Source organism: Daphnia pulicaria, chromosome 2, assembly GCF_021234035.1.
Source record: "Daphnia pulicaria isolate SC F1-1A chromosome 2, SC_F0-13Bv2, whole genome shotgun sequence".
In the NCBI taxonomy this organism is placed as follows: domain Eukaryota; kingdom Metazoa; phylum Arthropoda; class Branchiopoda; order Diplostraca; family Daphniidae; genus Daphnia; species Daphnia pulicaria.
In genome coordinates, this window is record NC_060914.1 from 347,195 (window position 1) to 364,375 (window position 17,181).

Here is a 17,181-nt window from a genome sequence, read left to right on the forward strand (position 1 = left end):
ACGCGTTTGATTTGAAGCAGCAGCAGCAGCAGTAGCCTCTCTCCTAAGCAGCACTAGCCAAACACCTCATAACCACGGATTCCTTACAAGCACATCGCGGATGGGAAAGGTATACAACACACACCAAAAAAAAAGAGAAAAGAGGGACGGACGGACGGAGGGAGGGAGAGAGAAAGGAAAAATAACACGGGGCTTGACTATACTATCAACAGTAGTTGAGCCAACCCATGCTGCAGGTGTGTGTTGTCGCGGCGGTACCGGCCATCGAGCAGTCTCCAACCAAACCTCATCATCATCGGTCGTTGTGGAAACGCGCGTTTCTCCTTAGCGCTTCTCAGCAGCAGCAGCGGCATATCGATCAAGGTAGTACAAACACACACACGCCAATTGAGCTTTTCTCTACTTGTTTGTTTATGTTTTGACGGCGGCTTCAACATCATTTTTCTATTTATTTTCAGCGTTTGCGAAATTCGGGCGATGGAAACGTCGTTTCTCTTCTGCCAGTGATCAACTCAATCGACTCAGAGACCCAAAAAAGTTCCAATCAAATTTGTGTTAATTTATCAAGAAAAATTTAAAGAACTTGACGATGGATACCGAATTGATTGCCGTTTGCGCTGTGCAAATCTTCGTCCTGGCTTTAGTGGTGATGGCCATTGTCGTCTACCTGCTTCGCAATTTGATGTGCCGATCGCGTCTCGACGTCATCGGCCGGACTCTGGTCATCACGGGATGTGATTCCACTCTCGGCTTTGATTTGGCTCGACGCTACGACCAGCTGGGCTTCCGAGTTTACGCTGGATTCGACAACACTGCCGGAGAAGCGGCCGTCCGTCTCCAAGCCGATGCTTCCAGTCGACTTCGCATCATTCCGCTCGATGTCACGTGCACGTCGTCGTTAGCAGCGGCGGCTAAGTTGGTCAAGGAACAGCTTCCACCATCAGAGAAAGGTCAGTCGTGTCAACGTATTTTCTTGTTTAGCTTTGACAATTTCTAGTTTTTCCTCTTTTTTTTTCGATTAGTATCTATGATATAAGCCTCAAGCTCTGCCTCAAGCGAGTCTCTAGTTTAAAAATTCATCGTATTTTTTCGGCACTTGAAAGGCTTGGCCTTATCACGTCCATTCCAAAATTGAAATATGGTTGACTTGCCCATATGCAAGACACTTTCAAAAAAGCTTTTCTTTTGTGCCAAAACTCTTTCCAAGACAAAGAATTGGAGTCGCCTCAATTCTGCCAGCCAGTTTTATTCGAGTGAGAGCAGTATATACAGATAAGCCATCGAAGCACTTTTGGCTATAAAACACGCCCAAGAACAATTGTTGGTCAAGAGAATAACAAATTTTTTAATCTCTGAGCGTTAGTTGTATAGGTGCGGTTCATTAAGCACGAGGCTATGCGGGTCAGATTAAGCAAAAAATAATGAATAAGAAATCAAAAAGAATTACCATACCTGATTGTACCGACTTCACCGTGAGGGAAACCATCCCATCCCTACGGTGTTAATATCAAATGGCTATATCATGCTGCTGCTGCTCACACCCAAATTCGTTGGGTTAATCGCCGTTTCGGGCTGTTTTCTGATTCATGACGCTTTGATGCTTATATAGTCCATTACTATGCGCATTGATTCACCAATCAGAAACAAGCAGAGCAGGTCAGTCATCCGGCTTTGCTGCAATGGCCGTCTGGCTGATCAAATGTAAGAAAAAAGAACGAAACAAAATGCAAAGCGCGCACTATATAGCAGCAGCAGCACACCTTCGAGTTTTTTAATAAAGGCCCCCCCAGGTATAAAGTTGAAGGGCCATACAAACATGTTCGGCGACTTGCGCAATCGACAGGAAACCTGTTCTAATGCGCAATCAGTGTGTGTGCGCCCCCGACAAGAAAACACCAAATATTCCTTCGCGTCCTTGCTTGCCATTGGTTGCCTAGTTTTTTTTTTCACGTTGGCTCGGCACTTGTTTGATGGATCGACCGCAAACCAAGGTCGACTAGACGATTATCAGGGCGGAACTGTCCGCATTTGTGTTTTGTGAAGAGGATTTTCGTGGAAAAATACGACAATCCTTTGTGTGTGTTGTTCGTTGATTGCCTTGAAAAAAAGAAGAAAAAGAAACAAAATTTTCATCTGCTGTTGGTGTGGAATCGGTTAGCCCTTGGTGGGTGTAAAGTAAACCTCGGTTATAGATAGAATTACGGTCACATCTAGTGTTCGATATGAAAAATGGAATATCAGTTGGCGCTATCACGTTCTATTTAGAAAAACAATAATCTAGCGGGGATAACGCCACAAGAAAAACAAAATAAAAAACGTTTGGGGACAATTGGCGCGATTTGTTCTCATGGATTGAACCTGCTGCTGGCCGTGTTCGCGACCACTTCGACCGTCTTTCCGTGATTACGGTCACCAAACTTGGATGATGACGACGATGGCTAACTTCTAATATTTTCTCTCTATTTTCTCTGATAGTCTCCAGACGTTTCGGACGTTAATTTCATTAGAAAATACCACCAGACTTTTTTTTACCGCCATTATTATTCATACACAACTGTGTAGTAGTAGTAATAATCCTCGGTTTTGGTTATTAGACTTCATGTTGTTCCAATATTTTACAACCGATTCGGGAGGGAAAACATGAATGTTTTACTGCGTAAGAATTGCGTGGGCGCGCGCGCGCGAGATGGCAGAGCTGGACAGCTCGAGAGAGAGAGAGAAACATTCTTTTTTGTTCCCGCGTCCCAGTTCTCTTATGGGCAGTTCATTGCATCGGTTGTCTCTTCATATAAACGTGATGAGAACAAAAGGACCGAAGCAATTGGTACACGACGCTCTATAGACGCGACGCTCGTTCCTTTCTTTTATGCACTACGTAATTTCCCACGCGTTTTTTTTTCTTTTTTTTTTTTAGAAAGATGTGCGTGTATTCCAAACGTTCACCGGGCTGCACAACGTTCACCAATATCTATGGAATGGTGTAAAATATCCAACATTAAAAAATTGTACAATGCGCCGTGGCCATGGGCCAACCTTTTCTCTTGCTGTGCTGGTCCAAGGCAGTAGGTAGTACCGCTGAGAATGTAACATCACGTTTCTATCGGCAAAGGTGGAGCAATCCCGAAATTGCTACGGGCCGCGCTCTAATGTCGAACCGTTTGGATTTATGACCGGTGTGGTTGTTATATTCATATGTGTTTACTATTCTTGTGTTCAGTTAACCTGCTCTCCATTTTTCCATGTCCAGACTTTTTTTTTAGGGGGGAAAGTGCGGCTCAGGTCCTTAACAACCTTAAACTAGATGCGTAAATGGATTTAAACTAGACAAAATGGAATTTCAAAGAAAAATGCTTTTTTAAACGAAGGAAACAAACAGGTTTATTTAGACTTGTGTCAACGCGAGAATGATGTGAATTAACAGGCATTCGATTCTCAAATGTGGATCAAGTGACGGTGATTTTTCTTGGGTTTTCAGTCTAGACCCCTAGAGCACTTTTGGAAATGCTAAAATGTGTATCAACCAAGGACACAACATACCACAATGACTAAGTTATTGTTGGTATATCTGGCCGTTTATCGACAATTCGATAACCAACCAATCGTATCAATACGGTGGCCCAATGGCCGGCACTGCAATAATAACTAAACCATAGAGGCCTCGTCTTACTTATACTGAGTATTGGGAAATGATATGACCGTTGTTGGACCGCAACGCTATATGGTTTATACATAAATTTGTTTTTTGTTTTTTTTTGTTCTCCCGACTATAACGTTATCGTTACCGAGATACCAGCGAAAAACCTTCAAGGATTGCGCCATCGATGTGTGTAGATTCGAGTTTTATTGGCCGAGTTTACGCGTAGAACAGTAAATAACAACAGCCGAAAATCGTATAAAAGCATTTGTGAACCGCCCTGAAACTAATTGGTAAATTTCTTGGTAAGAAAAAAGGGGGTAGCCAAAGTGATCGGTGCCAGCGGCAACGGTTTCCCATTGATTAAGTGTACAGAGAAATGTTGCGCTATCCAATTGTTTATTTTCTCGCTTTAACGTTGTGAATGACTTCACTTGGAGAACAAATAAAGGCAACGAGTTAGCTACATTATAAGTCCAGTTAAAGCTATAATAGAGAAGCCATTTAGTTGCGTTAACGTGTTGTATACAAGGATGAGTGAGGGTTGAGAGATGATGGATGACTTCCAGCTGGCCAAGTTATATCTACCGTTTCGTGTTGTTTTGTATAATGCCTAGCACCTAATGTGAGGGATGAAATATTCAAAAGTTCTTCTTCTTTTTGCTTCCGGATAACGGCCGTCGAGGAGGAGGACGCACACGGACGCATTCCGCTTGCTTACTTAATTCTAAAAGAAAATTGTGATTAAGAGATTGCCGTTTCCATGTTCACCACAGAGAAACCTATGCAGCAAGTGCGCATTTTGCGGTTAGCAGTTAGCATCATCCCCTATCTGGTGTATATGTCTATAGGAAACACAATTTGCGCCGGACGAGAGGAAAGACGAGAAAGCTATACTATATTCCAGCGGAATGAGTCAGGAGCGGTTGGGATGCGTTTGTGAAACCCGTCGTCGGTTCTGCTCGAATCCACTCCAACGGCATTGCTGTGTGCGCTCTAGCATCCTCAATTAAATGAAACTTTTTTTTTCTGATGGTGGAAATCTCGTGATTTTCTCACCAGAAAATAGACGCGCCCGTAATGTACCGACTAGCGCAACTCAGTGGTGGCTCTAACCATTTTCGAAAGAGAATTGTATACTATCAACTATCCCCCAAAAATGTCGAAGCTATAGGAGAAAATCAAGTCGAAATAAGAAAGTTTTATTTCTTTTTTGGGGGGCGAAAACAATGCCAGTTATTCCGTATGGATTTTCTATTTGCCCGTTGCACGCCATGCGTACTACTCTTCTTCTTCTTGTTGTCCGAGTTTTTCTTTTTGAAGAAAATCTGGGCGTATATATTCCATGACGGAATTTGATTGTCCTGGACGGCTGCTGCTGATATTGTTGAAGCAATACAATATGCTGCAAGCGTCGTAGATAGACTTTCGGCGGGGGTGATTTATCTGATTCCGCTTTTATAGCTTTGTGGAAATAGGAATAGAAAAGCGCATAATCCTTGGAGTATAGACTTTTCAATGGCTGCATTCTCCCACACGCTCAGTGAAAGTTGAATCGTTTTTTTGTTTCGGCCGAATGCGACCTCGTGACGGATATCTAGCCTATATGCGCTGCCTTTTACTGCTCCATTCGTGTGTGTGTGTGTATGGAAGGCAGCAAGTGCCAAAACGAGAAAAGGTTCCCTAGAAAATGCCGACCGCACTCTCTTCGTCACTTGGCTTCATTATTTTTCTATCTCATAACGAAACCAGATGGAAAATAATGATATACCACGGTGGAATGAACAAAGGTGTATGATTTCGTTATTCATGAAGTTTGGAGAAACTCTCACCTCAAAGTATAAAAACAATACGTCAAGTCAACAACTGTCGTGTCGTATAGTCGTGTGAGACAACATAAGTCATAGATGAATGGGAACGATTAAAAGTAATTTAAGTCGGCGCTCTTTTGGCAAGTGCACCTATCAATCTATTCTCTACAATGACACTGAGGCAGCGTTTATCGCGTGATGAGCTCTTAAACTACGTGTTAGCTGGAAATGAAAGAAATGAATAAAATCCTTAATTTGAAAATTGAAACTATCTAGTGGAAGGTTTTACGTTTCTTTCGAGCACTTGCGTCGACGCAATTCAACACCGTAGTTCTAAAAAGAGGCCAGGCATCAGTGTCAAATGACACGCGCATGAGAATTTATATTCTAAAACTCAATTGTTCTTTGCACATTTCCGTGTGCAATTCGTTAGATAGCGAAGACTGTATTTATACAACCATAATTATGTAATAAAACAATTCTTTCAGGTCTGTGGGCATTGATCAACGCGGCAACTTACTGCGTCTGTGGAGAGCTGGAATGGCAAACACAGAAGCACTGCGAGCAACAATTCCGAGTCAACTACGTGGGTGTAGTGGATTCCATCCGCATATTCTTGCCGCTTCTCAAATCCGGCAAAGGTAAAAAAATTATTCCAGACATTTTTTCAAATGAATTTTGGGATATTATTCACACACACCATATTCGGACAGGGCGTATCATCAACGTGGGCAGTTTGGCAGGCGGACACAACGACCCGGAACCTGGTCTTTCTATTTATTCCGGCACCAAACATGCAGTTGAAGGTTTATCAGAAGCTTTAAGATTCGAGCTGGCGCGAGTCGGCGTCGACGTATCACTCATCCAACCTGATGGTTCGTTCCTCGACAGATGTCTGTTCGACCAGCACCACAAGTAAGAATTTAAACAAAATAATTTATGGATCAAGAGAATCAAGCAAAATTTGGAGGGACCCAATGTGGTGCTAACCATAACCATTTCTTCCATTTTATAGGAAGATGAACGAAATGTGGAACGAAATGACCCCAGAACTGCGGTTGGCCAATCAGGAGATTTTTATTGCCTATCACGATCGTGTGGCCAAGTCCAAGTCGGAGGAGCTCGAGATGGACGAATTGGAGAACGCCAACAGAGCTCAAGCCCCCACCATACCTGTTTACCTGCGCCGATGTTTCGACGACGCCCTGATGACGAAATCGCCATCTGATGTTTACGTGGCCGTGCCCGGCTGTGCAACTCGTTTCCGCATCAGCCTCTTGTTTTGCATACCATCCGGATTGAGGCAGTATATCGTACAACGAAAGTACAAGCACAACATCGCCAACATTCTGAAAGTGTAGAAGATAAAAACAGAAAATTGAAATGCCGGGCAAATGTCGATGCAGTTTGGCTACGAAAAGAAGAGGTAACGCAATTTTTTTGTATATTAGTAGAGGGCTGGATGTCCCATTTTGTAATGTTCGTGTCTCTTATCAATACGCTCCGAAAAAGTATTTACAACATAACATGTTAAACTTAAAAAAACGCTTTCCGGTGGAACCATCCGGGTGGGCAATTCATAATCTAAAAAAAGTGGTGAAAACATGATGTAAAGAACACACACGACACTTGGTGAAGATATTTGGCCGTTATATATATATCTGAAAATACAATTATAATAATTTGAACCATTCACGAATTATTATCATTTCAATTTTTTTTTTAAGTACAGGTAGTCAATGCTGTATATGTTTGATGGACGTGAGTGACGTATATAATTTCAGATCGACGCCAGAAGGCCGTATGGCGGTTTGAATGGCTCGAATCTAAAATTGTGGGCGCCAGAAGCGTTTAATGTAGGTTAAAATTTTCTTTTTAAGCTATCAAATTGAGGAGCAATAAAAAATGAGTGATAATTTTCTTAGAAAGTTTCAAAAGAAAAATACCGCACTATAGCCTTGCTGGATAAATTTTTTTTTTTTGGAGGGTTGGAAATGTCGATTAATCATTGTTCTACACACATGAGAATTGTCGTTGCTTCAATGGGAATACAGACACAGAGAAAAAATGGTGTGGTTCTCGTGAAATAGGTCAATATTTAGTGTGACTGTGGACACTCGCATTGAATATATGTACAACAATGAATGCAGCATTTGGATCTCAAATGGCAGATTCGTAGCCTAACAATTTGTCTTTTTGTACTTTGCTCTTTGTTACCGCATCGCCTTGGAGCAGAATTGTTGATTCAGTTGAATCTTTCAAAAGAATTCTGGCGGACTTGGCTGTTGCCAGACAGGTCTTTACAGATTCAAATCTAATGGAGGGAAGCCGAAGGACTTGTTCTGAGTTCATGCCCTGAACATTTTTTCCTTCCCTTCCGCATGCCGTTGTCGTTATCCTTTCACAAAGTTCAACAAGCGAATTTTTCATAAGAGGTGCTTAAATTATTCAAGCTATGACGCTTCTTTGTAAATCCTTGCTTGCTGATGTGTAAAATTTGCATTCCTATTGGTTTAGAATGAAAGCTTTGCATAGCACATAACTGCACCCAAGCGATTTTACCCCCTCCCAAGTTCCTTTTTTATTTAGCTATCAGAATTTCTTTTGTCTAAATATCAGAATACGACCTTGCGCTAATATATTGCGCTTCTTTAAAGTAAATATAAATTATTCGTTGTTTGTTTCATGGTGATTTCAAATTCAGTTTCTTTTAAGAGAAAATAAGAATTTAAACAAAGACAAAAAAACTTGTGATGGTGTTTAATTATGTTTAAACCGGATACCAACTATGCTAAACAAAGAAGTTGTTCAAGATAAAAATTAAGAGATTCACAGGGTTATGGGCATGAAAGAAAACTGCCATTTTAAAAAAGTGAATTCGTCGATCATTCTTAAAATTCCCAGGTTTCAAGCCAACGCATTCCGTGCATTGTTGAGTTGGGCTCGGTTGAAGGTCCGCTACTCATTCCGTAGGTGAGCGGGGCAAACAAGTAAAAGCTAAAATTGAGAATTTTAACAATTAGAACTCAATTTTCTTGGGATTATTAATTTGAATAAACCTGTAGACAAGTGCTGAGACGATCACACCAACTAGCATGTGGTAAGCACTGTTTCGTATTCCGGATGGTAGGAGCTCCGGAATCGATTCTACCAAATAGTCAATAACGACTCCTAAAATAAACAGAGAAACATTATAAAAAACGGACACACAAAAGGCGAGGAATCAAACCCAAATTAGTAAATTACCTGACATCATGCTGGAAAACAGCAAAGCAGGGAAATAATGATGGAAATAAAGAATACGACCCATACCCCAAAATGGGACATAGTGCAACAACCATCCAATGTAGAGCCATCCGCACGCAGACAGAGCTCTTTCCTGCAACGCTGTTGGTGCAAAGAGAACAATAAGCCATTTATTATTTGAATCAATATGGATGCCTAATTAAAAACCCTGTCTAGTGGGAAACAAAGATGCACTTACCCAATTGTTGAGGAGACGAAATGATACCCCTCCTATCTCGAATAGACTTGACGGCAAAAAGTGTCAAGTAAAAGCCCATAAAAACTAAATTGCTCCACCAGATGATTGGATTACCCAAGAGATAAATTTTGACTCCTTCACCAGCTGAGAAAAATTGACCCTACAAAACGTTCGGTTCAAATTATAAATAACCACAATCTGATATTTATTATTCTTACTCAACTTACTCTCAGATTGATGGGCCACATCCAAGGTCTTGAGGTCAATTCACCATCTTTGGGTTTGAGACCGGCATTTCCACTGAACATGACAGCATGAGCTTCGAGGAAGCGTTGAAGGAAGTTAAGTTTGTAGGCGCTGAACGAAACGTTGGGCACTGTAACCAAAACAATAAAATTTTCAGTTATTTCTCTTTAGCAAAGCGAAATGTCAAAATTCCTTACGGCGGGGAAAACGATTGTCTTCTACGTTCCAAACGGCAGCCCCATCGCGGAGATTAGGATTGCAAGTGACCTCTTGTTGTTCATAACCCCTATAATTACGCAATAATAATAAGAGAGAACAAACAATAATAATAAGTATAGTAATTCATACCATTTGGGCAGCGTCTTTTTAGTGGTTGAGAGAACACAATTCTGTAGGTAGTGAACAAGTTTGAACTTGTGACGCATAGTTTCCAATGGTTCATTTTCAGCTCCGCTTTCAATGACTAAGCGCCAAACATCATTAGCATCGCCTGTTCCATTCTTTCAAAATAAAATAAAAATTTACACAAACTTTACAACTAATTATGGAGAATAGAACATACTTCTCCATATCCTGTGACTTGATAATGTTTTCGAGAAACCGGGGCCGGTTCTTTATGGGAATGCAAATTACGCCTTGTTGGACGATGTTCAAGCCGGATCAAGTCACCGTTGCGCACAAGTTCAATAGGATCGGAACTGTTCCAAAGCGGCGTAGGTTTGTTGAATTTCTTGATGAACCACCGATTATTACCATCTTTATGAGAATAAGTCGTGACTTGCTGTTGCTTAGCTCCAACTCCAGCGGGGTAGAGATGCATGTGTGAATGCAAATATCCACCACCAGTAACGCTGTTTTTCAAGGTCAGCAAAGATCCATAAGCCACTTCTGCATTTTTAACGAAAGGAAAAACGGATCGTTCAATTATTTTCCGATTACAGAAATTGAAAATGCAACTGATAATGTACCGCGAGGTGTGCTAGCATTATGCAGAAAATTTCCTTCGAGATGTGTTTGGAAGGCGGAGCTGAAGTATCCATCACCCGGGCCACTCAGGTACAAAACTTGTAGATGGATGTAGAAAATGCCCATATATAGTACGACTGGAAACGCAATCAAACATAACGCCCTCGCCATAAAATGTTTGACGGTGTAACTCTAAAAGAATCAAAAATAGATCAATTTAAATAAGAGAGAGAATTTCTAAAAATTTGGCAGAAATGCATACCACAGGACGTGAGAGATCGCCAAGAATTTCCCAAAGATCTGCGATGGCTCGGAATCCGACAAGAAAAACAACAAAGACACCGACGAATTTGACGGCAACTGAACCAACCAACATGGCCCCTGTAGCCGACAGCCAGAACCACCAGGGAAAACTAAAAGCCCTACGATTCAAAAATAAAATAAAATACAAAATGCATATACACATTAGTATAAGTACAGAGATGAGATAATACAAATCTTACCGATCACGTTGATTGTGGAACTTGACTGTGGCGTAGACGGAAGCAGATATGAAGAATAGCAGAGGAGGATCCAATAAAATGTATCGATTCAGCGTAAGCATACCATGGTCTAAAGAAACAAAGAAAAGTATTTTACTTGAAAAGTTGTACATTTAGAAAAATAAATCGATGGGAATATTACCTAAAAGAATTGAAATGCCAGCAAAAGTAGCAGCTGAAAGGGAAAAAGTCATTTCCCACACAGTCAAAAAGGAAAGAGGGACCAAAAGAGCTCCCATTATGGCACAACCCTGGAATCGAACGTGAAAAAACATTTGTGAGACTGAGAAGAGAATTTTCCAATCAAAGAAAACATACCGCTCGCATTCCCATGTAAGGATAATCTTCATATTTGTCTCCAGGTTTCTCAAAGGCAAAAGTAGCGTTGTACCCGTCCAGATAACCAAAAAGGCCAATAAGCATCTAGCAATTTAAACACAAACATTAGACAAATTATAAAAGTTAAAATTGTCTCAGAGATAAAATTACCTTGCCAAGTGGGGGATGAACATCGAAAAAGAAAGTTCGGTTGATGTAGTAGCCTCCAAATTTTCCAAAATGAGTTTCATCCCAGCTGCAACGATTTAAAAAATATTATTGAATTGACAAACCTTTATGGATAAAATTGGTATCTTCTCTGTTACCAAATATGGTCAGGTTGATCGAGCTTGTAGAAGCGAGTTGCAGCCGTTGCGATTAAAATCAGTCCAAATAAAGTCCACCACATTCCGGCGTTATTTTTCCCACTATCATGAAAATTATTTTCCAAAGTAAATCAGCTATCTTGATTTAAGGCTATCATAAGTAGTCAAGTGCGCGCAGCCTTTTTATGTATTCTGTTGAAATTCGTATTTTTAAATATCGTTAAGCAATCTTTCTACATTCGAGTTTTGAAACTGGATGTTCACATCCAGATCTTATCAATAAAAGTGACCAAATTTCATACTTGTGAGCAAGTTTTAGCAACACGGTTACATTTTCCTAATTCGTATCTTAACAAAAAAAACTATTTATGTAAAAGTTTTAGGGTTGTTGCCATGAGCATCCGCCCAGATTTCCACATAAGAATACAAATAAAGCTGGCCTGGCCGTCTGGCTCGCAGGTGTGAACGATCTGGGCAGCTAGCCCGTGCACTCGCTCAAGGACACACTTAGCGCGGTCGCTCACCTGTCATGCGCCGCATCCCGCTGCAGTTTCTTTGGCTTTTCACTTGACCTTGAAGCACACGCCGATGTAGCATCCTCGGCTTTCGTCATTTTTGTCGACCTTGAAATGAAATAATGATGTAAAATTGTGAATGCTTTAATATACATGACAATATGATTTTATCCATACAAAATATTTTCTACGATACTTTATAATGAGACAATGACATTTGTAAATTACAACTACAAATTTTGTGTCAACAACAAATTAATGTGTGTTCAAATCAACAAAAAAACATTTGAATGCTGAATTGTTTTTGGTGCAACATATGTGCCATAAAGTTGAGAAAAGTAAGAAATTTTTACCTGCAGAATCGCCAGTGAAAATTGAAAATGACCTACAGCAAAGGAAGGCAAAAGTGAGACTGCTTCCTCCTTAGAGCTAGAGAGTCACAGTTTGACAAGGGGAGCCAAAATTTAACTCCAAGCACGATTGGAAATGCCCGCGGCGTATGAAATTCCAAGCAGGGTTAAAAGCACCATGAGACAGTCACAGCCCACAGGACTTGAACCAGCAAAAATTATTATTATTATGGAGACTGAGGTGCTGGTTGTTATTGATTACATGCAGAATTTGACTTCTTTTGACAGTCAAAGTATTTTTACTGCCTACACTTCTTCTTTTTCTTTTTTTCTCTTTGCTGACAGCAAAAAGGGGGCTCAATGTATACAACATTTTGAAAACAAAAGTGACACCTAGTGAGCATCACCTAAACTTGGCGTTCTAAGAAATTCAAAAATCAAAAACAACAATTCTTCCTACACAACCCAACAAAACAGTTTTATCTTGTTAATTATTAATACAGCCCATGTATGCTGCTGAAATGTTCTTTATGAGAAAGAGTTAAGTAAAATGTATTTCAATTTTCTTGTCCATTAAAAACATTTTAAAATCTATAACACACGCATAAATATTGAATGCGCGTCATGGTGAAATTCTTTTGCAGAAGTTTTCCTTGTATAAATTGTCCTTCTAAAATTCCCAACTAGGTATCCATTTCATGCCATACATTTGCGAGTCATTGTATTGTGATGGCCGGTTAGGATATCCATAAGTAATTGGAGTAAATAAGTAGAAGCTATAAAATAAAGAAAGAGATTTTAGAAACTTTTGGGTTAACCATTTAAAATATGTCTAAAAAATTAATTGTATACCTGTAGAAATATATTAAAATTAGCCCACTTATAAAGTATGTATAAAACTTTCGCGAAATTTTGTCCGAAAAAGTTTCCAAAAGATAGTGCAGCATCATTCCTACGTTAAAAAGTGAATGTATCCAAATTGAGGTGAGATTGCCAACAAAATGTTGAAATCAAAAATTTTTTTTCTTACCTGAAATCATGTTGGAGAAGAGGAGAGCTGGGAAATAATGATGAAAATATAAGATGCGTGCCATTGGCCAAAATGGAGCGTAGTGACATAGAAAGCCGATAAATAGCCATTTGCACGTATTCAGTGTTCTCCTTTGCAACACTAATAAAGTAATAATTCCGTAAATATTTTTTAAAATTAAGTCAGATTAAGAAAAATACAGATTGTACAATGTATATGTTATGACACTTACTCATTTGCTTTTCAGACAAAACAACGGAGCGCTTCTCGATGACGGCATTCACGACCCAGAGAATAAAGTAAAAGAAGAAGCACAAACAGTGGCCCCACCAGATAATTGGATTGCCGAGAAGGTAGATCACTGATCCTTCCACTGAAAAGAACTGACCCTGTTGAACATAAATGAAACGTTCGTGAGACACAGAGTTGCGTGTTAATTCAACGTCCGCTTATATTATACCCTGAAGTTGATGGGCCACATCCACGGTCTAGACTGGAAATCACTTATCCTGGGTCTGAATCCGGCGTTGCCCATAAACATGTTCTGATGTGACTCGATGAATCGCTGGAGGAAACTGAGCTCGTATATAGTGTAGCTCACATTTGGAACTATGTAAGACGATAATGAGCGATATTATCACTTTGTAGGGACTTAATTATAATTCAACATACGACGTGGATAGCGGTTATCATCGATGTGCCAATAGGCGCGGTCGTCGTGAATTTTTGGATTGCAAGCCACTTCAGCAGAGCCGAACCCCCACTCGGGCAAATTCTTTGTCGTCGATGTAAGGACGCACTTGTTGTTTGGGCTCACCAACCGGAAGCTGTGTCGCACTATTTCCAGAATTTCGCCTTCTGCAGCACCTTCGATTTCGATTCGCCAGAAATCATCGTCGTTACCTTCACCTTTCTATTCCATCGAAAAGAAAATGTAACAAATGATTTAAGTAAATAACGAATGCAGTAGAATCAATGGCTTACCACTCCAAAACCAGTCACTTGATACATTTTATTCGAAATAGGTGCTGGTCCTCTGTGAACGTGAATATTGCGCCCTGTTGTTCGGTGCTCGATCCGAACCAAATCACCGTTACGAACAAAGTCGATAGGCTCAGTAGCGTTCCAAAGCGGAGATGATTGGTTGTGTCTTTTGATGAACCATCGGTTGTTTGGATCTCTGATATAGACCGTAGTGATTTGCTGCTGTCTAGCGCCGACCGGATATAGCTGTCGATGTGAATGAAGATATTGACCCTCGAGAACGTTATTCTTCAGCCTGATAACAGCTCCATATGCAACCTCTAAATTTAGATTTGAAATGGCAATTTGAAATGATTGCGGCGCATATAAAAATCAATGTAGAACCATAAATACCTCTAGGGCCAGTAGAGTTGTGGAACATATTGCCTTTGAGACTGACTTGGAAAGCAGAACTGTAAAATTCATCTTCTTCTCCACCAAGATGAAGAATTTTCAAATGAACGTAAAAAATGGCCACGTACAAAGCGACCGGAAGCGCAATAAGGCACAGAGCTCTTGCCAGGAAATGTTTAACTGTATAAGTCTAAAATTCGAGAAAGAAAAGGGGTGTGTTAAGAGTAGATGATGTTGTGGGATTTTTTTCGCATAAGCGTCAAATAATTTACCACTGGCCGCGACATATCGCCAAGAATAATCCACAAGTCGTAGATGGCTCGAATTCCCACCAAGAAAACGAGAAACAATCCAACAAATTTGATGCTGAAAGCTCCAGCCATAAATATGCCCGTTGATGATAACCAGAACCACCAGCGAAAACTAAAAGATCTGTAGAACAAAAAGAAAAAGAAGTGTTGCATTATGCATAGAAACAACCTTTTTTGAAATAAGTGAGAGCGATCACACAACGCTTGCCGTGATACCTTTTTTGTTGGTTGAAATGAGCCATAGAAAAGACAGTAGCTGAAATGAAGAACAGCATCAGCGGATCAAGAAGTATAAAGCGATTCAACACCACCAACGAGTTGTCTATTGAAAGTAAAAAAAAAATCAATCATTCATCATCTTTTCAGGAAATTAAAAATAAAAATTGCAGTCTATAACTTAATTTGTCCACCATGTCAGATGCGTCAATTTTTTATTGATGCAAGTAAATTTTTTAAAGTCTGATGGAATCTTATTTACCAAAAATTAAGCAAAGGGCAGTGAAGGTGGATGCTGGTAACGATGAAGTCATTTCCCACATTGACAGGAAGGAAAGAGGAACTACTAAAGCTCCCATTATCGCACAACCCTATAAAAAAAAAAAAAAAATTTATGAAGTAGTTCTATATTTTCCCAATTTAAAAACAAACATAACCTAAAATCAAATCGGGCAAATATTCAGCAATGTTTACTTACTATACGCATTCCCATGTAAGAGGCGTCTCCGTATTTTTTCCCGACCTAATATTTAAATTCATTTTAATAATTATGAATGTTTAGTGATGCGCGAGTAATTTATATTAACCTACCTCAAACCAAAAGGAACCGTCGTATCCATCCAAGTACCCAAATAATGCAATAATCATCTGCATAAGTAGGTTTAAAAGTCACATTAGATTTTAAATAATCATATAAAAGATCCTTTAATAGAATATTTAGACGGTACTTTGCCCAGAGGAGGATGAACGTCAAAGAAGAAAGTTCGTTGAAGATATTGGTTTGCGTGCCTTCCGAAATGTGTCTCATCCCAGCTACCGAGATCACGTGCCGATCCATTAAAATGTTAATGCGAGTTCTTTTTTAGTGACTTCTTTAAATCAATTAAACTTACCAAACTTGTTCGGGATAATGTAATTTGTAAAACCGGACAGCTACCGTAGCTACCATCAAAACAATAAATATGGTCCACCATACTTTGCCGCTGGAGTTCTCCCTTTGAAACGAGTAAATAATATTCCATCACGTCGTCCATCAGCAGCCTCATATGGCCTCAAGGCTATACAACATATATATTTGGGTTTCTCTTAAATTTATATGTGCGCATCAATCATGCGAGGTAAGCAGAGGGACTTGGCATTTGTAATTACGTGATGAGGTGCATCGGATGAAAAGGAGCGTGCATGACGGAACACAAACATTTCAAGGTGAAGAATAATCTGAAGGTCGCTTACCTGAACTGTTGAGTGAATTCTGGCCGAGAGTATGGCTTAGAGGTAGATTGCTTGTCGAGGCATTTGATGGGGGGTGAATCTACGGAAAGCGTTGATGGACTTTCTTTTTCTTTCATGGTTCCGATGACGTGGAATACGTAAAACGTCGCAAATGTAGAACTAGAGATTTAGACTGTGCCGAGAAAAACAATTAAGAACCAGGTTAGCTTGTAGCCCATATGAAACCAAAATAATAAGTTTAATCTAAAAAATTAAATTAAATTAATGGGAAATACTGTTGTATAAAAATACATTATGGAAATCAATACCGGTAAGATTCCCATATTGATTGAGATTTTTACAATGCTTTATCTAGATTATTGAATAGGTAATTTGCTAGATATTTTTAAAATTAAGGTACCTAAGTGTAGCAAATACCGCTATTAATCAATATTTCAAAACCAACTTTAATTTAAAAGAAAAAACAAGTTGAATGAAACTTACTGTATTCCTATGGTTTGCCCTGTATTCCCACAGCTTCACCGCAAGACCGATGATGAAGTACTGCTGCCGTAAGCCTCTCAGACGAATATCTCTGCTCTGTTATCTGTGCAAGTAACGCTTGATAGCCTTGAGGCCGGTCGATGTTTCCACTATTTTTAAGGATTTCAGCGCTAACGGAAATATATTGACTGATTATTATCATGCAAGTTCAAATTACTCCGAATCGCCATGTCCTTACTTTCACACTGATGTAGTAACTTATAATGCTGACTATACGTATAAGCGCAGGAAAATGTATGGTCTTTAAATATTTAACTTGTGCACATACATTTGATTCGA

The 17,181-nt window shown here is 39.8% G+C and overlaps 3 protein-coding genes across 3 annotated transcripts; 1 reads left to right on the forward strand and 2 right to left on the reverse strand.

Moving 5' to 3' along the window:
• The first annotated feature begins 218 nt into the window (after window positions 1-218).
• On the forward strand, window positions 219-7,133 carry LOC124327208 (17-beta-hydroxysteroid dehydrogenase type 6-like). The gene is made up of 5 exons (XM_046786170.1): window positions 219-363; window positions 459-950; window positions 5,934-6,086; window positions 6,159-6,360; window positions 6,461-7,133. The coding sequence occupies exons 2-5, from the start codon at window positions 590-592 to the stop codon at window positions 6,804-6,806; spliced, it is 1,062 nt and encodes a 353-aa protein (XP_046642126.1). The 5' UTR covers window positions 219-363; window positions 459-589; the 3' UTR covers window positions 6,807-7,133.
• A 1,057-nt stretch (window positions 7,134-8,190) lies between these two features.
• On the reverse strand, window positions 8,191-12,481 carry LOC124327044 (protein O-mannosyl-transferase 2-like). The gene is made up of 17 exons (XM_046785873.1): window positions 12,196-12,481; window positions 11,852-11,950; window positions 11,328-11,429; window positions 11,173-11,257; window positions 11,002-11,106; window positions 10,826-10,934; window positions 10,645-10,753; window positions 10,404-10,563; window positions 10,144-10,333; window positions 9,738-10,063; window positions 9,524-9,675; window positions 9,373-9,461; window positions 9,157-9,305; window positions 8,930-9,089; window positions 8,692-8,832; window positions 8,505-8,616; window positions 8,191-8,442 (listed from the first exon to the last, which is right to left on the reverse strand). Exons 2-17 carry the CDS (start codon window positions 11,938-11,940, stop codon window positions 8,337-8,339), a joined length of 2,184 nt encoding a protein of 727 aa, XP_046641829.1. The 5' UTR covers window positions 11,941-11,950; window positions 12,196-12,481; the 3' UTR covers window positions 8,191-8,336.
• A 247-nt stretch (window positions 12,482-12,728) lies between these two features.
• On the reverse strand, window positions 12,729-16,926 carry LOC124327045 (protein O-mannosyl-transferase 2-like). Its single transcript, XM_046785875.1, has 17 exons — window positions 16,843-16,926; window positions 16,360-16,531; window positions 16,020-16,121; window positions 15,855-15,939; window positions 15,718-15,774; window positions 15,605-15,649; window positions 15,389-15,497; window positions 15,127-15,232; window positions 14,872-15,031; window positions 14,600-14,789; window positions 14,207-14,526; window positions 13,895-14,135; window positions 13,683-13,831; window positions 13,455-13,611; window positions 13,223-13,363; window positions 13,045-13,144; window positions 12,729-12,968 (listed from the first exon to the last, which is right to left on the reverse strand). The coding sequence occupies exons 2-17, from the start codon at window positions 16,473-16,475 to the stop codon at window positions 12,863-12,865; spliced, it is 2,184 nt and encodes a 727-aa protein (XP_046641831.1). The 5' UTR covers window positions 16,476-16,531; window positions 16,843-16,926; the 3' UTR covers window positions 12,729-12,862.
• Between the last annotated feature and the right edge of the window lie 255 nt (window positions 16,927-17,181).